The sequence below is a fragment of the Salmo trutta genome, chromosome 24, assembly GCF_901001165.1.
Source record: "Salmo trutta chromosome 24, fSalTru1.1, whole genome shotgun sequence".
NCBI lineage: Eukaryota > Metazoa > Chordata > Actinopteri > Salmoniformes > Salmonidae > Salmo > Salmo trutta.
Genome location: NC_042980.1, coordinates 38,464,980 through 38,491,232, shown reverse-complemented (window position 1 = coordinate 38,491,232; position 26,253 = coordinate 38,464,980). Strand labels below are relative to the sequence as shown.

Genomic DNA, 26,253 nt, shown 5'->3' with positions numbered 1-26,253 from the left:
GATGATTGACAGAGATAGATACACACTTACTGTATACTAACTCAGCTTTTACATGGTCTCTAAACATCATGCACATTTTCCAGAGTGCCTCACCTCCTGTAAGGTCATCAAGGCTGCCCTCCCCATCTCCTGGGAAAGACTCCATCACTCCTTCCTTTCAACAGCTGCAGGAGGAATGAAGAGAGAGAAAGAAAGGGATGAATAGATAAAACAAAGCATAGATACAGACAGACCAACAAATGAAAGCAGATAGGGAGAGAAGCCAGCAGTCAGAGGAGAAAGAGAGATGCAGATCTGTTATATCTAACAGAATGTCCATTCTACCAATGCTCAAACCCAATAGTCTCTGATCATGCTTTAGTCTCTGTGAACACGCTTCTACGCTGCACATGTATGAGTCTGATAACACGCACCTGAACAGAACACGATCTCACACCCCACCTGAGCACAAAGGTAAGTAGCAGATAGACAAATGGAACACCAAGATATATTAAGTTAACGTACGCACGCACGCATGAACACACACCCACAAACACACACACACCCAGGAAGCACACCGTCTCTGTGGTCATTACAGCCATATAACCTGGCTCTGCCTTTTAAGTATTGAAGTCTACAATGTGAGCTGCTAGTTGATGGCCAGAGGCTGATAAGCCAGACAGCATGAGGCTGTGGAGCAACATGCAAAGTTCAGCCTGCTCCTGAGTCCCCTTTGAGATTTAGTCTTCATGAGTTGAGTTGACCTATGGGGCGGCAGGTAGCCTAGTGGTTAGAGCGTTGAGCCAGTAACCGAAAGGTTGCTAGATTCAATCACCAAGCTGACAAGGTAAAAATCTGTTGTTCTGCCCCATAACAAGGCAGTTAACCCACTGTTCCCCAGTAGGCCGTCATTGTAAATAATAATTTGTTCTTTACTGACTTGCCTAGTTAAATAAAGGTTAAAAAAATAAAGTCTAAAAACACACTGTTGCATAGTGCTAGGAAATGTATCACCCTTAATATCCTTTAGGGCAGGGGTCTTCAACCCTGTTCCCGGAGAGCTATTCTTCTGTAGGTTTTCTTTTCAACCCCAGTTGTAACTAACCTGATTCATTTTATCAACCAGCTAATTATTAGAATCTGGTGCACTAGATTAGGGCTGCTTTAGGGAATAGGTTGCTATTCAAGACAGACTGGAAAACAGTGAACACCTCCACTGTAACAGCTGCTGCCTGCATACACTGTGTAAAATAGAGTTAGATTCAAATGTGGAACAACTACCTATACGGGTGTAGGATCTTAATTTGACCAGTTTCTCAAAGCAGGAAAATAATCCTGCAACAACAGGAAATGTGAATTATTGTGTGTATTATAATTGTTTTACATTTTTTTAGGGGTTGATACGTTTTTGGTTAGTGCAAATGAAGTCAAAATGAAATGTTAAAGTGGAAATGACTAACCTTTGTAAACCCTGAATACACTACAAGTTTGCATTTCTGGGTGATCAAATTACGTAAGATCCTATATCCGTACCACAAGGCCCCTGAGAGAAATGGTGTCTAAAGACACCATGCAGCTCCTCAGTGTGCCATCTAATGAGCCAGAGGAAAGCGGCACCAGAAACAGGTGATAATCTGAAAGATTATTGACATTGCATAGAGATCCCTGTACAATTTCACAGCCCCATAATCCCACAACAACAGATTAATCACCAATTTCCAATGTACCAGGCCCAGTGACACAAAATTTAGCTGAGACACAGTGTATAAACAAGCACTGTGTTCACACATTGATCAAATAAGCACACAGACACACACAGAATATAGGCTAATTGCAGACACAGTATTTACACAAATGATGTATATAATGTTGTACATTCTGTACAGTGTACATATTGTTGCATGTCAATTAGACACAGTAATCCAAAATCAATATGCTGCGACAACATAGTCTTGAAGCCAGTTTTCAGAATTAAGTGCTTTGTATAATACACCTCCATCTAAAGGTTTTATACTTAAAATAATGCTGCGTTGCTGAACCAATTCTGCCCAAGGACTAACATTCTGGGTTAGTAAACACATTGTGTTTACTAACCCAGTACTACCAGTCCCCTTACTGCACTGTAGCCATCCCTCCCTCCCACCATCCCTTGGGGCATTGTGTTCCCCCTCTCAGCGGATTCTTTGTCCTTTCTTAAAAAACTCAGGCTTCTGTCCTCCACATCTGCTTTATTTTTATTTAACTAGGCAAGTCAGTTAAGAACAAATTCTTATTTACAATGACGGCCTACTGGGGAACAGTGGGTTAACTGCCTTGTTCAGGGGCAGAACGACAGATTTTTACCTTGTCAGCTCGGGAATCGATCTAGCAACCTTTCGGATACTGGCCCAACGCTCTAACCACTAGGCTACCTGCCACCCCAAGGGAGGGAGGGAGAGACTGACAATAAGGACATAGTGAAAGGAGAGAGGGAGAATAAGAGAGAGAGAGAGAGGGAGGGAGCGAGACAGTAAGGACAAAGAGAAATGCAGGGACAGAGAAGGTCAATCCATGCCGGGGTCAGCGTATGCAGAAAGAGAGAAAATAGAGCATAGTGGGGAGAGAAGGAAAGACAGAGAGAGAATGAGAGAGAGAGAGCAGACAGAGACTCTATTACATCAGTAACACCCTGTGGCCCACTGCGCTAAGCTCCTTATGAAAGACTAACCTGATTTTAGGCCCAGAAACGAGGACAGATAGTAATACATACAGCTGCAGCTGGAAAGAGGACAGGCACTACTGCAGATGGAATCATTTACACATTATCACCACTAGGCCACATTGCACAGACACAGGCGCGCGTGTCGAAGAGGTGCGTTTGTGGGTGTGCGTTCCTTTGTGCGTGCATGTGTGCGCGCGTACGTTAACTTAATATATCTTAGTGTTCCATTTGACTATGTGCTATAAGTTGTAAACAGTGATTCATCCAGGTTCCTATGGAGGAGGAGTGTGTTCTCAACCTACCTTCACGACTAGGTCAAGGTAAAAGTCTTAGTGCCAATAAACCTTTGAGCTCAGGTGGAGTGTAAGATAGTTGGAAAGAGGACAGGCACTACTGCTGATGGACTCATTTACACATTACCACCACTAGACCACAATGCACTCAGACAAAGGGGGGGGTGTCGAAGAGGTGTTTGTGTGAGTGTGTGTGCGTGTGTGTTTGGATATGGAGAGTTGTTGAAGGCGTTGTTAACTGTTAACAATGAGACGCTTTCAGCTGAGTTTGACGTTCACTGCTCTAGAATCATCAACACCTGAAGCACCTCATGTCCCACCTCATGTCCCACCTCATGCCCCACCTCATGCCCCACCTCATGCCCCACCTCATGCCTCACCTCATGCCTCACCTCATGCCCCACCTCATGCCCCACCTCATTTGCTAGGGGTTATTGATATAACTTCTACAGGTGCAGAAATGTAAATGAACAATGGAGCTTGTGGGAGATTTAACCGGCTGGAACTGGTGTCATAGCTGGGACAATAAATGAATGTGATGGGGATTTGCATGTCCATGCTCAGTCACTCAGAACTTCTGCATGTGTGATCTTTTGGACGTGATAAAACTGTTTGGTCAAGTTCTCTCTAGTATGTCAGTTACTGTTACAGTAAGCACAGGCCATATTAGTGAGTGGCCAAGCCACTGTGTTGGGAGAAGAGGCAAGGCGAGGCGAGTTGAGGCGATGAGAGGAGATGCGAGGGAAGGAAAGGAGAGGAGAGGTATTCTATACTATTACCTAGCTATTCTCTGTTTCTGGATGGTTTCTGGATGGTTTGGTGAACAGCTTGGTCCAGGAATATAGCTTACACTACATCTGCGTCAGAGGAGGCTGGTGGGATGACCTATTGGAGGATGGGCTAATTATAATGGGTGGAATGGAATAAATGGAACGGTATCAAACACATTACACATATGGAAATAACGTTTGACTCCGTTCCATCTATTCCAATCTAGCCATAACAATGATCCCGTCCTCCTATAGCTCCTCCCCCCAGCCTCCTCTGATCTGCGTTGTCCAGAGTCATATGGTGAGTAAATCCCTCTCTGTTTCTCTCTGTTCCCACCAGGATGAACTCTCAGCTGTGATATTTGGACCACTTCCAACATCCCAGACCCAGATCTATCATCGTCCATCATTCCACTGTATCATCGTCCATCACTCCACTGTATCATCGTCCATCACTCCACAGTCTACTGTATCATGGTCCATCACTCCACAGTCTACTGTATCATCGTCCTTCACTCCACAGTCTACTGTATCATCGTCCATCCCTCCACAGTCTACTGTATCATCGTCCATCACTCCACAGTCTACTGTATCATCGTCCATCACGCCACAGTCTACTGTATCATGGTCCATCACTCCACAGTCTACTGTATCATGGTCCATCACTCCACAGTCTACTGTATCATCGTCCATCACTCCACAGTCTACTGTATCATCGTCCATCACTCCACAGTCTACTGTATCATCGTCCTTCACTCCACAGTCTACTGTATCATCGTCCATCACTCCACAGTCTACTGTATCATCGTCCATCACTCCACTGTATCATCGTCCATCACTCCACAGTCTACTGTATCATGGTCCATCACTCCACAGTCTTCTGTATCATCGTCCATCACTCCACAGTCTACTGTATCATGGTCCATCACTCCACAGTCTACTGTATCATGGTCCATCACTCCACAGTCTACTGTATCATGGTCCATCACTCCACAGTCTACTGTATCATGGTCCATCACTCCACAGTCTACTGTATCATCGTCCATCACTCCACAGTCTACTGTATCATCGTCCATCACTCCACAGTCTACTGTATCATCGTCCTTCACTCCACAGTCTACTGTATCATCGTCCATCACTCCAGTCTACTGTATCATCGTCCATCACTCCACAGTCTACCGTATCATCGTCCATCATTCCACAGTCTACTGTATCATCGTCCATCACTCCAGTCTACTGTATCATGGTCCATCACTCCACAGTCTACTGTATCACATCTTGGTAGTAGATCACGTGAATGAAGCAAATCTGCCATTGTGATCATAAATTACCTCATATAGAATTACCTATTTTGCATCTCATCTAGGGCATATGTTACTGAGAGACTGTAGGCTACTGAGAGACGGTAGGCTACTGAGAGACGGTAGGCTACTGAGAGACTGTAGGCTACTGGGAGACTGTAGGCTACTGAGAGACTGTAGGCTACTGAGAGACTGTAGGCTACTGAGAGACTGTAGGCTACTGAGACACTGTAGGCTACTGAGACACTGTAGGCTACTGAGACACTGTAGGCTACTGAGAGACTGTAGGCTACTGAGAGACTGTAGGCTACTGGGACACTGTAGGCTACTGAGAGACTGTAGGCTACTGAGAGACTGTAGGCTACTGAGAGACTGTAGGCTACTGAGAGACTGTAGACTACTGAGAGACTGTAGGCTACTGATAGACTGTAGGCTACTGAGAGACTGTAATACTACTGAGAGACTGTAGACTACTGAGAGACTGTAGACTACTGAGAGACTGTAGACTACTGAGAGACTGTAATACTACTGAGAGACTGTAGGCTACTGAGAGACTGTAGACTACTGAGAGACTGTAGACTACTGAGAGACGGTGGGCTACTGAGAGACGGTAGGCTACTGGGAGACTGTAGGCTACTGAGACACTGTAGGCTACTGGGAGACTGTAGGCTACTGAGACACTGTAGGCTACTGAGAGACTGTAGGCTACTGAGAGACTGTAGGCTACTGAGAGACTGTAGGCTACTGAGAGACTGTAGACTACTGAGAGACGGTAGGCTACTGGGAGACTGTCGGCTACTGGGAGACTGTAGACTACTGAGAGACTGTAGACTACTGAGAGACTGTAGACTACTGAGAGACTGTAGACTACTGAGAGACTGTAATACTACTGAGAGACTGTAATACTACTGAGAGACTGTAATACTACTGAGACACTGTCGGCTACTGAGACACTGTCGGCTACTGAGAGACTGTAGGCTACTGAGAGACTGTAGGCTACTGAGAGACTGTAGGCTACTGAGAGACTGTAGGCTACTGAGAGACTGTAGGCCACTGAGAGACTGTAGGCTACTGGGAGACTGTAGACTACTGAGAGACTGTAGGCTACTGAGAGACTGTAGGCTACTGGGAGACTGTAGACTACTGGGAGACTGTAGACTACTGGGAGACTGTAGACTACTGAGAGACTGTAGGCTACTGAGAGACTGTAGGCTACTGAGAGACTGTAGACTACTGGGAGACTGTCGGCTACTGGGAGACTGTCGGCTACTGGGAGACTGTCGGCTACTGGGAGACTGTCGGCTACTGGGAGACGGTAGGCTACTGGGAGACGGTAGGCTACTGGGAGACTGTAGGCTACTGGGAGACTGTAGGCTACTGAGAGACTGTAGGCTACTGAGAGACTGTAGGCTACTGGGAGACGGTAGGCTACTGAGAGACGGTAGGCTACTGAGAGACGGTAGGCTACTGAGAGACTGTAGGCTACTGAGAGACTGTAGACTACTGAGAGACTGTAGGCTACTTCATATACAGAAAGAACATGATCCCCCATCCATTGACCTGTCGAGGAGCAGAGAAAATGTATGTAAACCGTCATTGCCCCTGCTCTCTCTCCCTGATCAAAGTCAACGATGACTCTCATCTGTCATTCATAGATTTGCGGTATTTTCAGTGGGATTATATTCTCTTCATTGCAGAACCCAGATGAGGACCGCATATATCGAGATTAAGGCCGATTATAGATAGATTTTAATCCGATCCCTGCGGGAACTCATGCGGATATTTATTTAATTCAAACAAATGTTTTCTAATGAAGAGTCGGGCGTGAAACTACACTGCCCCCCCCCCCCCCCCCCATATATACACATATGAAATGAAGTAATGATATATGTTGGTTATGTACTACAAGTCTAACAGTCTTTATTGCTCATTTTACTTTGACATTTCTACGAGTTTTCATGAATGCAAATTGAGATCAATGTCTAGACTGTTCAGCTCCCCTTGCTGAAAGTCACCCATATGGTAGTGGTAAAGTCATGAAACCCGAGAAGGTCATTCTTCTGGGGATGACTATTCTGTAGTCTATATGAATAGGATGAATACAACAGTTTGTGACAAAGTACGTTTTTCTTTAGAGAGTTAATGAATTGATATATTATGGCAACGAAACATGTTATAATACTTACTGTACCGACGTGGCTAGTGTTGAAGGAGAATTATCCAAATGTCATATTATTCCTGAGCGTGGATGGGAGCTCACAGCTGTCAGGTCGTAACGTAGGCTACCTACACTTCGAGGATATGGAATATAGTACTGCTTGCGAGCTACCACTGCTGTCCTCTGTCCGACGTTTATCATCCAGTCCTAACGCAAGGATTTTAACCCTTCCTCTACTGAAAAGATAACGTCTAATCAGAGCGTCGACGACAAAAACATTTAATAAAGTGTGTTTTGTTCATTTATTAGGATCCCAAATGGCAGCAGCTAGTCTCACTTGGGTCCGACGTAACGAAAAAGGCATTACAGACAGACTTTACAATTCAAACGGGTCAAACCACTAGTGCAAATAATGAAAAAATTTAAGTGTTAAGGGTATTATATTACGATACGTTAAAGCCTAGGGATTGTATTTTGGCTACCCATTAATCTAAAATACCATATAATTATAATATTTTAGGATTGTTATAAAGTGAACGAACTTCAATGTCCACTAGCTGGCGCCATGTACTTTCACAAATTGACAAGAACAATCGGTTTCAAGAAACTCGGATAATTATAAATTATACGTACACTTTTAATGAATATGAATCTAAAAAAATTAATTAAAAAAATAAAATAAAAAAACGGGTTAAGAACAGACACAAGTTAAAAGTGCAGCTCATAGATGTTACCCCAAAATGACCAAACTAACTTTCGGGTCCACCATGAACCATTCTGTGTCAGAAGGTGAGTGTAGCTGGTGCATCAAGTCAGGCGCAGGAGAGCGAAATGAGTGAGCAACGTACTTTACTCAAAAAATAAAGGCACAAGGTAAACAAATACACTTGACCAAATACAAACGGTAAATATATTACGCACGGGTGAAAACAGCACCCGTCGAAATACCAGCCATCATGAACCTAAATGAACATATAAACAATCACGCACAACAAACATGGGGGAAACAGAGGGTTAAATACATGAACATGTAATTGGGGAATGAAAACCAGGTGTGTAGAAAATAAAGACAAAACAAATGGAAAATGAAAGATGGATCAGCGATGGCTAGAAGACCGGTGACGTCGACCGCCGAACGCTGCCCGAACAAGGAGAGGGACCGACCTCGGTGGAAGTCGTGACATTCTGGTCAAAGTGAAATAACAATGTTCTTGATACACATAATTAGCAAGGACCCCCAAACAACAGCCCGGCTTGGCCAGACCAAACTTTATGATTGATCACTGTAAACCTAAAAATGCACTTGGTGTTTATTTTATAAGAGAGAGAGAGAGAGACGGTTCCAACAAGCATATCCACAGTTGCATATCACTTAGAGTGGAGTAATGAATTGAGCATGCATTCTAAGTGGTATACTAGTGTGTTCATTGGAGCATAGCCATGTACTCCAGTTCTTTAGGTGTCATAGTGTCTTAGTGTGCTTGGTGTGAAAGATATCCACTGTGGTCTCCTGGCACTGCCTCAGGTCATATTCACAGTAGCCGATGGAGAAACGACCCTATGGGAGAGAAAAATAGGAGAAATGCTGTTTAAATACTGACTTTGAACAAATACTGACTGGATTATTATTCCTTGGTTCCTATATCTTTTCTTTGATGTATGATTTGATCGGTCAGTATCAGTGACTACATAAATTGAAGACTGAACAAAGAGGAGAGAACGATCCATGGTTGAAGTCTGATCTTTGGTTTCTTGAAGTAATCCAGTCCTCTTCCTATCTTGATGATCCATCCATTATCAAACCTTAGGGGATCATGATCATGTTTATAACCAACATTAAAGCAAAGATGATATAATGTGCATGTGCCAAATGGCCCATTAAAGAGCTAATTCGACCTAAGCCACTGATGCTAGGCTATATTGCCAAGCCATGCACGTGCGTCCTGGGTGTGGAAATTGATTGATTGAAATGTATGGTATACCTGATCTCCCAATGTGAAAAGTGGAGTACTGGAGGTCCAACACACCCCCTGGCAGACACACACCCTGGCAGACACACACACACACACACACCCTGGCAGACACACACCCTGGCAGACACACACACACACCCTGGCAGACACACACACACACACCCTGGCAGACACACACCTTGGCAGACACACACACACACACACACCCTGGCAGACACACACACACACACACACCCTGGCAGACACACACACACACCCTGGCAGACACACACACCCTGGCAGACACACACACACACCCTGGCAGACACACACACACACCCTGGCAGACACACACACACACCCTGGCAGACACACACCTTGGCAGACACACACACACACACCCTGGCAGACACACACACACACACCCTGGCAGACACACACACACCCTGGGGGGTTTGTATCATTTGATTTACACAACATGCCTACCACTTTGAAGATGCAAAATATATTTTTTTGTGGAACAAACAAGAAATAAGACAAAAAAAACTGAAAACTTGAGCGTGCATAACTATTTACCCCCCCAAAAGTCAATACTTTGTAGAGCTACCTTTGCAGCAATTACAGCTGCAAGACTCTTGGGGTATGTCTCTATAAGCTTTTCACAACTAGCTACTGGGATTTTTGCCCATTCTTCAAGGCAAAACTGTTCCAGATCCTTCAAATTGGATGGGTTCCGCTGGTGTACAGCAATCTTCAAGTCATACCACAGATTCTCAGTTGGATTGAGGTCAGGGCTTTGACTAGGCCATTCCAAGACATTTAAATGTTTCCCCTTAAACCACTCGGAGTGTTGCTTTAGCAGTATGTTTAGGCTCATTGTCTTGCTGGAAGGTGAACCTCTGTCCCAGTCTCAAATCTCTGGAAGACTGAAACAGGTTTCCCCTCAAGAATTTCCCTGTATTTAGCGCCATCCATCATTCCTTCAATTCTGACCAGGTTCTCAGTCCCTGCCGATGAAAAACATCCCCACAGCATGATGCTGCCACCACCATGCTTCACTGTGGGGATGGTGTTCTCGAGATGATGTGGGTTGTTGCTTTTTCGCCAGACACAGCGTTTTCCTTGATGGCCAAAAAGCTCAATTTTAGTCTCATCTGACCAGAGTTCCTTCTTCCATATGTTTGGGGTGTCTCCAACATGCCTTTTGGCGAACACCAAATGTGTTTGCTTATTTTATTCATTAAGATACTGCTTTTTTCTGGCCACTCTTCCATAAAGCCCAGCTCTGTGGAGTGCATGGCTTAAAGTGGTCCAATGGACAGATACTCCAATCACCGCTGTGGAGCTTTGCAGCTCCTTCAGGGATATCTTTGGTCTCTTTGTTGCCTGTCTGATTAATGCCCTCCTTGCCTGGTCCGTGAGTTTTGGTGGGCGGCCCTCTCTTAGCAGGTTTGTTGTGGTGCCATATTCTTTCCATTTTTTAATAATGGATTTAATGGTGCTCCGTGGGATGTTCAAAGTTTAAGATGTTTTTTTATAACCCAACCCTGATCTGTACTTCTCCACAACTTTGTTCCTGACCTGTTTGGAGAGCTCCTTGGCCTTCATGGTGCAGCTTGCTTGGTGGTGCCCCTTGCTTAGTGGTATTGCGGACTCTGGGGCCTTTCAGAACAGGTGTATATGTACTGAGATCATGTGACAGTTAGATTGCACACAGGTGGACTTTATTTAACTAATTATGTGACTTCTGAAGGTAATTGGTTGCACCAGATCTTATTTATGGGCTTCATAGCAAAGGTGGTGAATACATATGGACGCATAACTTTTCCGCTTTTTATTTTTAAGATTTTTTTTGTTATTTTTTCCATTTCATTTCACCAATTTGGACTATTTTGTGTATGTCCATTACATAAAATCCAAATAACAATACATTTAAATTACAGGTTGTAATGCAACAAAATAGGAAAAACGCCAAGGGGGATGAATACTTTTGCAAGGCACTGTATGTTACTACCATTTTTTAAATTCTTCATGCAAATATAAGTCAGTTGTGGCATTGATTGACAATGATAGCATATCAACAGATGACACAGACAGGAGAGCACTAAACACCTCCCTCTGCAACTGGATCCTGGACTTCCTGACGGGCCGCCCCCAGGTGATAAGGGTAGGTAACAACACATCTGCCATGCTGATCCTCAACACGGGGGCCCCTCAGAGGTGCATGCTCAGTCCCCTCCTGTACTCCCTGTTCACCCATGACTGCACATCCAGGCACGACTCTAACACCATCATTAAGTTTTTCGACGACACAACAGTGGTAGACCTGATCACCGACAAATATGAGGCAGCCTATAGGGAGGAGGTCAGAGACCTGGCCGTGTGGTGCCAGGACAACAACCTCTCCCTCAACGTGATCAAGACAAAGGAGATGATTGTGGTCTACAGGAAAAGGAGGACCGAGCACGCCCCCATTCTCATTGACGGGGCTGTAGTTGAGCAGGTTGAGAGTTTCAAGTTCCTTAGTGTCCACATCACCAACAAACTAACATGGTCCAAACACACCAAGACAGTCGTGAAGAGGGCACGACATCACCTATTCCCCCTCAGGAGACTGAAAAGATTTGGCATGGGTCCTCAGATCGTCAAAAAGTTCTACAGCTGCACCATCGAGAGCATCCTGACTGGTTGCATCACAACCTGGTATGGCAACTGCTCGGCCTCTGACTGATAGGCACTTTCAGAGGGTAGTGTGTACGGCCCAGTACTTCACTGGGGCCAAGCTTCCTGCCATCCAGGACCTCTATACCAGGCGGTGTCAGGAAGGCCCACATTTTTTTTCTCACATCTTTCACAGCTGTGGACAGACGAGTAGATCAGTAAAACAGATGTCACCCATACCCAACTGGCTGTGGGTGTGTGTGTTACCTTTCTGCACGTCCATCAGTAGCTGGATAGACTCCTGGTAGCACATTAGCGTCTCCTGGAAGTGCGAGCTCTGGTCCAGCACCACTGCTCGCATCAGGACAGATATGGCAGGTCTCCATACCAGGGACTTGAGCCATGGTTCACTATCTGGTTAAAATGGACTAAGATTTTGAGGAAATAGTGGATATTTGTCATTCACCTGGTTAGAGTATGTACATGCTTCGTCCATCCACAGCTCTAGACACAGGAATGTTAAAGGCCAATTTGTTTGAGTCAGCTTGCCATATCAACAGTGTTCTTGCTTGGCCACCTCTTCAGTGGTAATACAATGCATCAATAGATCATTCTTAAACGTGTATGGGATTGTTTAAACTTGTCATGCTTAGAGCATATCGAAATCGGATAAAACATAGCTTAATTCCATTTATTCAAACCTAAATCTCATCAAAATCGACATCTGATGTCACTGAAACTTGCCGATATTGGTTTGTTTTCTGCCGTCATTACAGAGGTACGCAACAATAATAATTTCCTTGAGCAACATATTGTAGTGATATGAAAGCAAAAATGTCTATATAAATGTAAAGACCTTCTTAGGAAATATGTGGGTGAAAATAATCGGACTATATACAGTGGGGGAAAAAAGTATTTGATCCCCTGCTGATTTTGTACGTTTGCCCACTTACAAAGAAAGGATCAGTCTATAATTTTAATAGTAGGTTTATTTGAACAGTGAGAGACAGAATAACAACAAAAAAATCCAGAAAAACGCATGTCAAAAATGTTCTAAAATGATTTGCATTTTAATGAGGGAAATAACTATTTGACCCCTCTGCAAAACATGACTTAGTACTTGGTGGCAAAACCCTTGTTGGCAATCACAGAGGTCAGATGTTTCTTGTAGTTGGCCACCAGGTTTGCACACATCTCAGGAGGGATTTTGTCCCACTCCTCTTTGCAGATCTTCTCCAAGTCATTAAGGTTTCGAGGCTGACGTTTGGCAACTCAAACCTTCAGCTCCCTCCACAGCTTTTCTATGAGATTAAGGTCTGGAGACTGGCTAGGCCACTCCAGGACCTTAATGTGCTTCTTCTTGAGCCACTCCTTTGTTGCCTTGGCCGTGTGTTTTGGGTCATTGTCATGCTGGAATACCCATCCACGACCCATTTTCAATGCCCTGGCTGAGGGAAGGAGGTTCTCACCCAAGATTTGACGGTACATGGCCCCGTCCATCGTCCCTTTGATGCGGTGAAGTTGTCCTGTCCCCTTAGCAGAAAAACACCCCCAAAGCATAATGTTTCCACCTCCATGTTTGACGGTGGAGATGGTGTTCTTGGGGTCATAGGCAGCATTCCTCCTCCTCCAAACACGGCGAGTTGAGTTAATGTCAAAGAGCTCCATTTTGGTCTCATCTGACCACAACACTTTCACCAGTTGTCCTCTGAGTCATTCAGATGTTCATTGGCAAACTTCAGACGGACATGTATATGTATTCTTGAGCAGGGGGACCATGCGGGCGCTGCGGGATTTCAGTCCTTCACGGCGTAGTGTGTTACCAATTGTTTTCTTGGTGACTATGGTCCCAGCTGCCTTGAGATCATTGACAAGATCCTCCCGTATAGTCCTGGGCTGATTCCTCACCGTTCTCATGATCATTGCAACTCCACGAGGTGAGATCTTGCATGGAGCCCCGGGCCGAGGGATATTGACAGTTCTTTTGTGTTTCTTCCATTTGAGAATAATCGCACCAAATGTTGTCACCTTCTCACCATGCTGCTTGGCGATGGTCTTGTAGCCCATTCCAGCCTTGTGTAGGTCTACAATCTTGTCCCTGACATCCTTGGAGAGCTCTTTGGTCTTGGCCATGGTGGAGAGTTTGGAATCTGATTGATTGATTGCTTCTGTGGACAGGTGTCTTTTTTACAGGTAACAAGCTGCGGTTAGGAGCACTCCCTTTAAGAGTGTGCTCCTAATCTCAGCTCGTTACCTGTATAAAAGACACCTGGGAGCCAGAAATCTTTCTGATTGAGAGGGGGTCAAATACTTATTTCCCTCATTAAAATGCAAATCAATTTATAACATTTCTGACATGCGTTTTTCTGGATATTTTTGTTGTTATTCTGTCTCTCACTGTTCAAATAAACCTACCATTAAAATTATAGACTGATCCTTTCTTTGTCAGTGGGCAAACGTACAAAATCAGCAGGGGATCAAATACTTTCCCCCCCACTGTAACCATACAATATCAGATAGTAACGTCAGTGGGGCTAGCGTGGTAGCAGAGCGATCTGACCCTGAGCTCGGAAAGAAGTGAGGGAGAGGCTGAAAGCTGTGGCTAGCGATCAATCGTTGATAAACAAACACTCTGGTATCTAGTGCGATGGCAGGAATCTGTGTGTTGGAGGTATGGGAGGAGTCGAAAGTAGGGAGTGATCATTATCCTATAGTATGCACAGCAGGCCGGAGGGAGGAGGAGGTGTCAGCGGATGGAGTAGGAAGGTGGGTGTTTGGAAGGGCAAAGTGGGATCCGTTTCAGGATCTGAGTGAGCAGGTGATGGCTCGGGTGATATGAGAGGGGATGTGGATAGTATGAATAACTGGGTGAGAACTTCCACGGGACGGTTGAGCTAACGTAGGCTAATGCGATTAGCATGAGGTTGTAAGTAACAAGAACATTTCCCAGGACATAGACAGCTTAAATTCTTGTTAATCTAACTGCACTGTCCAATTTACAGTAGCTATTACAGTGAAAGAATACCATGCTATTGTTTGAGGAGAGTGCACAATTTTGAACATGAAAAGTTATTAAATTAGCCCCTTTTTTAATTTTTTGCCAAAAATGACATACCAAAATCTATCTGCCTATAGCTCAGGGACTGAAGCAAGGATATACATATTCTTGGTACCATTTGAAAGAAAATACTTTTAAGTTTATGGAAATGTGAAAGGAATGTAGTAGAACATAACACAATAGATCTGGTAAAACAATTATACAAAGAAAGAATGGGGTGGGGTCAGAGGGGAGTGGGATTATCCGGTGTTGACAAGTGGGAAGTATGTGGCAGTAACAGATTAGGAGAAGACAGAGATGATGGCCAAAGCTTTTGTCCAAGTACATAGCTCTGCAAATGTGTCAGAGGATAGGCAGAGGGGGAGAGAGAGAACGAGAGAGGAGCATCCTGGAGTGCTGGATAGGAGAGAGGATGTAAATGATGTGTTGAATGCACCATTTACCATGGCAGAGGTGAAAAGGGCAATAGGTAAGGCTGGGTTAACTTCACCTGGGAAAGATGAGGTGTGCTATGTTATGTTGGCCCATCTTAGTGATGAGGCACTGGATAAGGAATTGGTGTTGTACAACAGAGTGTGGGAGGAGGGGAAACTACCAGGCAGCTGGAAGGAGGCAGTAGTGGGACCAATCAGGAAGCCAGGGAAGGACCCAACGAGGCCAACAAGCTATCAGCCAATAGCTTTAACATCACATGTATGTAAGATTATGGAATGTATGATTACAGGGAGGCTAACTTACTTAGAGCAGGGGTCTAGTATCGCCACATCAGAGTGGGTTCAGGAAGGGTAGGGGAACTATGGACCCAGTGCTCTGCTCAGAAGCAGAGGTCAGGAAGGCTCAGGTGAACAAGGAGTCTGTTGTAGCTGTCTTTTTTGATGTGGAGAAGGCATATGATGTGGAAGGAGAGGTTGTTAATCAAGTTTGATATTATTGGGGTAGGAGGAAGAATGTACAACTGGATAAAGGATTTCCTTTTTGGAAGGTCTATCTAGGTGAGGAAGTATCTAGGCAGCTACCTGGTGGATAATGGCACACCACAGGGGGGCGTGATTAGTCCTCTGCTGTTCTCAATCATGATCAATGATGATAACTTTCAGGTATGTTATTTGCAGAGGATGGGGCCTTTTGGAATAGGGGAAGAAACATGCCATACATAGTCACGAAGGTACAGGAAGCAATTGATGAGCTAGAGCAGTGGGCATTAATGTGAGGATTCAGGTTCTCTGTAGAGAAAACTCAGACAGTGTTCTTTGCTAGGAGGAGGGTGGGAGATGAGGTACGCTTGAGGTTATATGGGAGAAACTTGGAGAGGGTGGGGCCCTTCAGGTTCCTTGGGATATACTTTGACACTAGACTGACCTGGGCAGAACACATTGAGAGAGCGGTGGGAAAGTGTAAGAAGGTGCTAAATGTGATGCGCTGTCTGATGGGGAAGGATTGGGGGTGCTGGGGGCGTTTCTCATTCAGGACCATGTATGTTGCATTGATCTGATCTGTAATAGACTATGGCAGTATTGCGTATGGTTGGGCAGCCTGGACCTTAATGGAAAGGCTAGATGTCATACAGGGGAAAGGACTCAGTAGTGGGGAGTTTCGGACGTCCCCAGTGTCTGCACTACAGGTGGAGATTGGGGATATGCCATTGCATATTAGGAGAGAGCAGCTGGCAATTAATGATTGGGTCAACCTACAGGGACATGGGGTGTCTCATCCTGCGAAAGGGATTTTACAGGCATGCTGGGAACATGAGCAAAGACAGAACACGAGCTTTGGGTGGGAGGGTAATACCCAGGCGAAGGAGAAGGGACTGTATGGAAGGGAGTTTAGTCCAATGGTAGCTATTCCTGTAAATCCAGCATGGCTACTCCCACCTCCAGTAGGTGATCTAGAAGTGTCGGAGAGACTACGGAAAGACAGGGAGGGTGTTGATCCATCTGATTGGTTTGAGATGTCTGGATGTCTGATTGGAAAAGATGTCTGGATACTGTGTATCAGGATGTTGTGGCCATTAACACAGATGGTTCAAAAGATCCAAGGACAGGACGTACTGGGTCAGCACTTGTAGTGCAGAAATGTGGGGTGGCAGTCAGAAAACGTATTATAGATCATCTGGCTGTATATACAGCAGAGCTGATGGCCATACTGTTGGCCTTGCAGTGGGTGGAGGAAGTCAAGCCAGACAGATTAGTTATTTGCTCTGATTCACGTGGAGTGTTAATGAGTCTCCAGTCCTTTTGGTCACGTAGCAGACAAGAACTACTTCACGAGGTGCTACAAACCCATGACAGGAATAAACAGATGGGTATACAGATAAGATTTACATGGGTCCCAGCCCATATGGGTGTGGAGGGGAGCAAGGCAGTTGATGTACTGGCTAAACAAGCTCTTAGTAGTGGGGATGTTGATGTTGTTCATTCAATGAGCAAGACAGAGGCAAAAAGTCTGATATGGACAGTGATGGTGCAGAGATGGCAGGACCAGTGGAATAGAGATACAGTGAGGGAAAAAAGTATTTGATCCCCTGCTGATTTTGTACGTTTGCCCACTGACAAAGAAATGATCAGTCTATAATTTTAATGGTAGGTTTATTTGAACAGTGAGAGACAGAATAACAACAAAAAAATACTGAAAAACGCATGTCAAAATTTTTATAAATTGATTTGCATTTTAATGAGGGAAATAAGTATTTGACCCCCTCTCAATCAGAAAGATTTCTGGCTCCCAGGTGTCTTTTATACAGGTAACGAGCTGAGATTAGGAGCACACTCTTACAGGGAGTGCTCCTAATCTCAGTTTGTTACCTGTATAAAAGACACCTGTCCACAGAAGCAATCAATCAATCAGATTCCAAACTCTCCACCATGGTCAAGACCAAAGAGCTCTCCAAGGATGTCAAGGACATGTGTTCTTGGGGACCTTCAATGCTGAAGATTTTTTTTTGGTACCCTTCCCCAGTTCTGTGCCTCGACACAATCCTGTCTCTGAGCTCTACAGACAATTCCTTCAACCTCATGGCTTGGTTTTTGCTCTGACATGCACTGTCAACTGTGGGACCTTATATAGACAGGTGTGTGCCTTTCCAAATCATGTCCAATCAATTGAATTTACCACAGTTGGACTCCCAAGTTATAGAAACATCTCAAGGATAATCAATGGAAACAGGATGCATCTGAGCTCAGTTTCGAGTCTCAGAGCAAAGGGTCTGAATACTTATGTAAATGTGAAGTTTATTTGATTTTTATAAATTTGCTAAAAATTCAAAGACCTGTTTTCACTTTGTCTTTATGGGGTATTGTGTGTAGATTGAGGACATTTTTTTTTTATTTAATACATTTTAGAATAAGGCTGTAACATAACGTGGAAAAGGGAAGTGGTCCGAATACTTCCGAATGCACTGTATCTGTACTTTACTATTTATATTTTTGACATATTTTATTCCACTACATTCCTAAAGAAATAATGTACTTTTTACTCCATACATTTTCCCTATGCATAAATTAAAAAAAGAAAATGGTGCTGTCTGGTTTGCTTAATATAAGGAATTTGAAATGATACTTGAGTTTATTTTAGCAATTACATTTACTTTTGATACTTAAGTATATTTAAAACCAAATACTTTTAGACTTTTACTCAAGTACTTTTTTACTGGGTGACCTTTACTTCAGTAATTTTCTATTAAGGTATCTTTTACTGAAATATGACAATTGGGTACTTTTTCCACCACTGCGATTTTTCATTGCTCTTTCTCTACTCAGGCATACATAGTGTACCTGTAATTCACAAGAACATTCCTTCAGTCAACAACCAGCTGAAATGTATCAAGTATCTTGTGCGATAAGACCTAAGTTATTACTTTGTTAGTGTAGGGCTAACATAACATTTAATTCCTGTGAAGTATATGCTGCTGTATACCTTCTGGTTATTTGATTCTGAAAACTACAGAACAAAAATATAAACGCAACATGTGAAGTGTTGGTCCCATGTTTCATGAGCTGAAATAAAAGTCCCATAAATCTTCCATACGCACAAATGTTACTTCTCTCAAATTTTGTGCACACATTTGTTTATATCCATGTTGGTGAGCATTTGTCCTTTTCCAAGATAATTAATCCACCTGACAGGTGTGGCATACCATGAAGTTGATTAAACAGCATGATTGTTACACAGGTGCACCTTGTGCTGGGGACAAATAAAAGGCCAATCTAAAATGTGCAGTTTTGTCACAAAATTCCACAGATGTCTCAAGTTATGAGGGAGCGTGCAATTGGCTTGCTGGCTGCAGGAATGTCCACCAGAGCTGTTGTCAGAGAATTTAATGTTAATTTCTCTACCATAAGCTGCCTTCAACTGCCTTTTAGAGAATTTGGCAGTACGTCCAACTGGCCTCACAAATGCAGACCACGTGTAATCATGCCAACCCAGGACCTTCACATCCAGCCTGCAGGTGAAAAGGCTGTTCTGAGATGAGCCACCGGACAGCTGATGAAACTTTGGGTTTGCACAACCAAAGAATTTCTGCAGAAACCGTCTCAGGGAAGCTCATATGCTTGCTCGTCGTCCTCACCAGGGTCTTGATCTGCCTGCAGTTCAGAGTTGTAAACAACTTCAGTGGGCAAATTATCACCTTCAATGGCCACTGGCACGCTGGAGAAGTGTACTCTTCATGGATGAATCCAGGTTTCAACTGTACCAGGCAGATGACAGACCGTGTGTATGGCGTTGTGTGGGCGAGTGGTTTGCTGATGTCAACATTGTGAACAGAGTTACGGTACGGACAGGAAAACTACAGAACACAATTTTATCGATGGCAATTTGAGTGCAGATACTGTGACGAGATCCTGAGGCCCATTGTCATGCCACAATCACCTCATGTTTCAGCATGATAACACACCACCCCATGTTGGTTTTCTGATCCACGCCCCCTTTAAAAAAAATAAAAAATAGGTATCTGTATTCCCAGTCTTGTGAAATACATATTAGGGCCGACTGAATTTAAATTGATTTCCTTTTGTGCAATCTAAGGAATTGATGCATTTATATTTTTGTTTAGTGTATAACCACATTCATTCCAGAATAACATTGATCCCACTTGCATCTCTCCTCCCTCGTTCTGTCTGTCCAGGATCCAGCCGCCCCATGGTCTCCCTACTGAGGAAGACACCTACCTGAACAGCTGATCATACGACACCTCTAACATGTAGGACAGTAAGGCTGTCAATAAGTAGTTTGTCTGGCTTATCAAAAAGCCATAATTCAAATGACTCAGTGAAATCCCTGTACGTGTGTTCAATCTAGACCTGGACTGAAACCTGTCAATACCACCCCTCTTATATTTCAAACAAAAACATGAATCAAAAGTCAGAGGGAAATGCAACAAAGCACCAGTGATGATCAGCTTATTTTATTAAGATCAAGCTAATTTTTATAGAAAACCTCAAACCTGTGCTACCATCACACACTGACAAGACTGGAAGGAGGATGGAGGTTGTGGAATAAAGCTGGCACTTGGTTGTTGCTACTGAACCGCTGGTTGAGTTCGCCCACACATCGGTTCAACAAAGGCAAATGACATGGATCGATGTTAATGTAGCAAGCTTCACTGTTCGTAAGGATGGTTCTTTGTTAAAAAAATGCAAGTCCATAAATTAGAATCAAATCTGTTATGATACAGGGTAACTTCATCATGGCTGAAGGTCAGGTTTTAGACTTCAAATTGGAATCAAATCAAACATTTCTGCACAGAACCATTTCAAGGGGAGCCAGTCAGAGCAGAAATAGTTCAGTGGCTCAGACAGGAATCCTCCTTTTACTTGCCAGTCAAATATAAATGAGCTAAAATATGATTTAAAGTCCAAACAAAATAAGTGAGAATTTCATCCATAAAATAAATGGAAAACTAAAGCATGGAAGACTATAATAAATAAGGAAATGACAGAAGGGGGAGAAGGAAATGGATAAAACTGGAGGAGATGGTTCTGCCAGTTATTGTGGGTATTAGCCCTGAGAGACAGAGGTTGAAGGCTTCTAGTCATCTTCAGAACCAGAGTCTGAATCGTGTCCTCTCCCTCTGATGGTCTTCTTCTCCACCTTGGTGAACTTTGAACCAGATATCTGTGTCAGGGTGGGGGGCTCCATTAGGTTACCACTGGAGGAGAAGACAAGGGTAGAGGGGTGTTATGATGTAGGATTTAAAGGGATACTTTGAGATTTGGCCAATGAGTCTCTTTATCTACTTCCACAGAATCAGATGGCCTTTTGTGTCTATATGCACCATTTATGTCTCTGTCCAGTATGAAGGAAGTTGAAGAGGTTTTGTGAGCCATCCTAACTAGCGTTAGCACAATGACTGGTAGTCTATGGGTATTTGCTAGCATGCTATCTAGAATACATTTAATAAGACTAATCAGCATGTGGTTGTGCATGAACAGGTAAGGCTTTCTATTCCTTCACACATGAACCAATGGCCTCATGCTTGACAGGAAATACCTAGACGGATCATCTTTCTAGCTAGAGGTGTGATTATCTGTAGGAAATCACACCAGTCTGTGTACCTGTAGTTGATGACGTCGGAGCAGCCCAATCTCCACTCCAGCACCTCTGTAGTGAACTCGTCCGTGTTCCCCAGGTCGGTGAATCCCACCACGTAATCCTTGGTCTTCCCGTCCTTAACCAGCGCCAGCGTGGGAATCACCTTGATCCGCAGCCTATCTGTCAGGAACGGCGCCTTCTCCACATTCAGCTTGATGAACTTAGTCTCCAGGTGCTTCTTGGCCAGGATGCCCAGGTGCTTGTCCAGGATCTTGCATCTTTATAAGGCAGGGGGGAGGAGACAGCAGGGTTAAGCTCCTGGTAGAAGCTGCAATTAAGGTTTACTGGGCAATAAATCCCTTTCTAATCCTTTTCTTAGGGATTTTGGGAGGGTAAGCTCACTCCGGAGCAGGGCTCAATTCATTAGCAGCAGTAAAAAGGTTTGTGGCCTGGAATGGCACAAGAAAAACAGGAAGAGGGGGAAACATTGCTGTGTTGCCAACCTGAAGGTGGAGTCTCTGTAGAAATGGCAGACCACACGATTGCTCTCCTTCACCTCTGGGAAGAAATCTTTCTCACTGGGGATTTCCTTATACTCCCCATGCCCTTTAGACAGCCACTCCTTATGGGACAGAGCACACAGACACTATGATGAGATGTTACTGGTATGACATACACACAAAAGTATGTGGACAGCTTCAAAATATGGATTCTGATATTTCAGCCACACCTGTTGCGATAGGTGTATAAAATAGTCTACACTGCCATGCAATCTCCATAGACAAACATTGACCTTAATGAAGAGCTCAGTGACTTAACATGGCACCATCATAGGATGCCACCTTTCCAACAAGTCAGTACGTCAAATTTCTGCCCTGGTCGAGCTGCCCGAGGTAATGGTCTGGGGCTGTTTTTCATGGTTCGGCCCCTTAGATTCTGTGCTTCCAACTTTGTGGCAACAGTTTGGGGAAGGCCCTTTCCTGTTTCAGCAGAACTCCCCCGTTGCCAAAGCCAGGTCCATACAGAAATGCTTTGTCAAGATCGGTGTATTAGAACTTGACTGGCCTGCACAGAGCCTTGACCTCAACCCCATCGAACACCTTTGGGATGAATTGGGACGCCGACCGCGAGTCAGGCCTAATCACCCAAAATCAGTGCCCAACCTCACTAATGCTTGTGGCTGAATGGAAGCAAGTCCCTGCAGCAAAGTTCCAACATCTAGTGGAAAGCCTCCCCAGAAGAGTGGAGGCTGTTATAGCAGCAAAGGGGGGGGACCAACTCCATATTAATGCCCATGATTTTGGAATGAGATGTTCGATGAGCAGGTGTCCACAGTGTAAGTTGATGGACTAAAGCAAATGCTTGTTAGGCATCCACCATATTGCGATCCTCAGGCTTTTCCACCTACCTGCTTCTGTTTCTGGGATTTCTTGAGGGCCTCCATCCTCCTCTCCTTCAGCTTTTCCATCTCGTCGTCATCCATGCGCTCCAGCTTCCCCAGCTCTTTGTCCAACTGCTCCTCCACCATCCTGGCTGACTGCAGCACTTGCTGCTCCAGCGCTTTGGCCATGATCTCCATCGACTGACTCGCCATGATGAAAAGCTTAGAAACTTCTGTCACAATCACTCAATTCCTGAGGGATGGGGGGGTGAGTGAGCGTCAGAGACAATTTTATAGATTGAATTTCTATCTCTGAAATGCAATGGTTGGACCAACGATTAAGCCAACTAGCTAATAACCCTGGTTGGTGACCATGGAAACTACACACTGATGTTTTAAATCAAACAACCAACGTTGGATAGCTAGTAATTTTCGTTAGCTAATGTAACTACCTGGCGTAGTAAACTCAACGAGGGGTTACTAAACTACAGCTACTAGCTAACTAGTTAACCAGCTTAAGTTATTATCCTTTAGAAAGTTATCCAACTACTTAGTCTTACAAGATACAACTTAACAGTAACGTTGGTTAACTATTTTGAAAGTTCTGCTATTTAATTCCCCACCTATCGCTAACAAATTACCATTCTGTTAGCTAACGTTAATTAGCAAGAAAGCTAACGTTAGCCAAAGACAAAAGTCCCAATTGAACAAGAGATGTCAGATGTTTGTTAGCCTACTATGAATCGTATCAGCTTTCAGACAAAGTAGAGAGATATAGGTCAAAAATGAACAAAGGAACAATCACTGGCGTCGTTTTAGCCTAGCTCGCTAGTTACATCAAGGTAGGGCTGTTAGCTAGGCTAACAACTGCGTGGTCAGAGAACGCTAGGTAGCTAGCAAGCTAGCTAACGTAAAGCGACCTGTCAAAAACGACCAAAGTTGCCCAGACACTGAAGCTACAAGATTTACAACAAAGAGCAACCACTTATGTTAATAGGGCCGACTGAATTTATTATTTCCACATGACTTTATCAATACTACAAAGCTGACAATCTGGCTAGCCTACTCACCAAAAGCGGTCAGTGCACAAAGGCAGAACCCCGGCTCAGTGTCGTACCTTGCAGAGCGCGCGCAGTGTTCTACAGAATAGGATGTTACATCAGAATTATATAGAAGGCTGCCCCCTGCTGGATAACAATGAACTGTGTCCAGATGACACAGGGTACTTTTTCTGAACCAGTCGAAATCACGCATCAACGTCATTATCATGGACATATACAAATAAATGCCAATAGGTCAAAAAGCTGAAACAAACGTAAATGCAACTAGTGTACTGTCATTCCAGGCTCAATGTTACACTTGACTGAGTTAGCTGAAGTTGGCTAGCTAGCTAGTGACAAGAACGTTATTCAGCCTGCACACCAAACAAACGAGCGTACACAACAGTTACATGTTTTTTATTTTTTTTTACAGATGGCTATATCTATATATATATATATATATATATATAGTAATGACATGAGCAGGTCTCGAACCCTCGGCCTTCAAGCCTGGAGTCCAGCGCTCTATCGACTGTGCACCAAAAACATACTCAAGCGGCAGAGTCGATATCCGCGCTTATAAACCCAGTGTCTTTACAATATACAGTTGAAGTCGGAAGTTTACATACACCTTAGCCAAATACATTTGAACTCAGTGTCACAATTCCTGAAATGTAATCCTAGTAAAAATTCCCTGTCTTAGGTCAGTTAGGATCACCACTTTATTTAAAGAATGTGAAATGTCAGAATAATAGTAGAGAAATATTTTAGCTTTTATTTCTTTCATCAGATTACCAGTGGGTCAGAAGTTAACATACACTCAATTAGTATTTGGTAGCATTGCCTTAAACAATTTAAACTTGGGTCAAACGTTTCGGGTAGCCTTCCAGAAGCTTCCCACAATAACTTGGGTGAATTTTGGCCCATTCCTCCTGACAGAGCTGGTGTAACTGAGTCAGGTTTGTAGGCCTCCTTGCTCGCACACGCTTTTTCAGTTCTGCTCACATATTTTCTATAGGATTGAGGACAGGGCATTGTGATGGCCACTCCAATACCTTGACTTTGTTGTCCTTAAGCCATTTTGCCACAACTTTTGAAGTATGCTTGGGGTCATTGTCCATTTGGAAGACCCATTTGCGACCAAGCTTTAACTTTGTGACTGATGTCTTGAGATGTTGCTTCAATATATCCACATAATTTTCCTGCCTCATGATGCCATCTATTTTGTGAAGTGCACCAGTCCCTCCTGCAGCAAAGCACCCCCACAACATGATGCTGCCACCCCCGTGCTTCACGGTTGGGATGGTGTTCTTCGGCTTGCAAGCCTCCCCCTTTTTCCTCCAAACATAACGATGGTCATTATGGCCAAACAGTTCTATTTTTGTTTCATCAGACCAGAGGACATTTCTCCAAAAAGTACGATCTTTGTCCCCATGTGCAGTTGCAAACCGTAGTCTGGCTTTTTTTTATGGCGGTTTTGGAGCAGTGGCTTCTTCCTTGCTGAGCGGCCTTTCAGGTTATGTCGATATAGGATTTGTTTTACTGTGGATATAGATACTTTTGTACCTGTTTCCTCCAGCATCTTCACAAGGTCCTTTGCTGTTGTTCTGGGATTGATTTGCATTTTTCACACCAAAAGTACATTTATCTCTAGGAGACAGAACGCGTCTCCTTCCTGAGCAGTATGACGGCTGTGTGGTCCCATGGTGTTTATACTTGTTTACTAATGTTTGTAGAAATTAACATGGTACCTTCAGGTGTTTGGAAATTGCTCTCACTGACCCACTGGAATTGTGATACAGTGAATTATAAGTGAAATAATCTGTCTGTAAACAAAAATCACTTGTGTCATGCACAAAGTAGATGTCCTAACTGACTTGCCAAAACTATAGTTTGTTAACAAGAAATTTGTGGAGTGGTTGAAAAACGAGTTTTAATGACTCCAACCTAAGTGTATGTAAACTTCTGACTTCAACTGTATAGATGTATATATATATATATAGTAACGTTCGTTACCAGTCAAAAGTTTGGACACACCTACTCATTCAAAGGTTTCTTTATTTTTACTATTTTCTACATTGTAGAATAATAGTGAAGACATCAAAACTATGAAATAAGATACATGGAATCATGTAGTAACCAAAAAAAGTGATAAACAAATCAAAATATGTTTTATATTTGAGATTCTTCAAAGTAGACACCCTTTGCCTTGTCACTCAGCATTTTCTCAATCAGGTTCATGACGTAGTCCTCTTGAATGCATTTCAATTAACAGGTGTGCCTTGTTAAAAGTTTATTTGTGGAATATCTTTAGTTCTTAATGCGTTTGAGCCAATCAGTTGTGTTGTGACAAGGTAGGGGTGGTATACAGAAGATAGCCCTATTTGGTAAAATACCAAGTCCATATTATGGCAAGGACAGCTCAAATAAG

The 26,253-nt window shown here is 43.7% G+C and overlaps 2 protein-coding genes across 4 annotated transcripts in view; both read right to left on the bottom strand.

Annotated features, from left to right (window-relative positions):
- The window catches only part of LOC115161256 (proteoglycan 4), a 30,009-nt gene extending 22,002 nt beyond the window's left edge, over window positions 1-8,007 (bottom strand). Inside the window, exons 1-2 of one of the 3 annotated variants that reach the window (XM_029712087.1) lie at window positions 7,957-8,007; window positions 94-164 (exon numbers count right to left, since the gene is read on the bottom strand). In XM_029712087.1, the coding sequence (XP_029567947.1) occupies window positions 94-145 (52 nt within the window). In that variant the 5' untranslated portion in view covers window positions 146-164; window positions 7,957-8,007. Of the gene's footprint in view, window positions 1-93; window positions 165-413; window positions 467-7,230; window positions 7,597-7,956 lie in introns of those variants that run through there. The other 2 variants (XM_029712086.1, XM_029712088.1) reach the window with 2 other exon arrangements.
- A 12,247-nt stretch (window positions 8,008-20,254) lies between these two features.
- On the bottom strand, window positions 20,255-23,951 carry LOC115161255 (thioredoxin domain-containing protein 9). Its single transcript, XM_029712085.1, has 5 exons — window positions 23,853-23,951; window positions 22,810-23,035; window positions 21,905-22,023; window positions 21,425-21,679; window positions 20,255-21,018 (listed from the first exon to the last, which is right to left on the bottom strand). Exons 2-5 carry the CDS (start codon window positions 22,993-22,995, stop codon window positions 20,898-20,900), a joined length of 681 nt encoding a protein of 226 aa, XP_029567945.1. The 5' UTR covers window positions 22,996-23,035; window positions 23,853-23,951; the 3' UTR covers window positions 20,255-20,897.
- Between the last annotated feature and the right edge of the window lie 2,302 nt (window positions 23,952-26,253).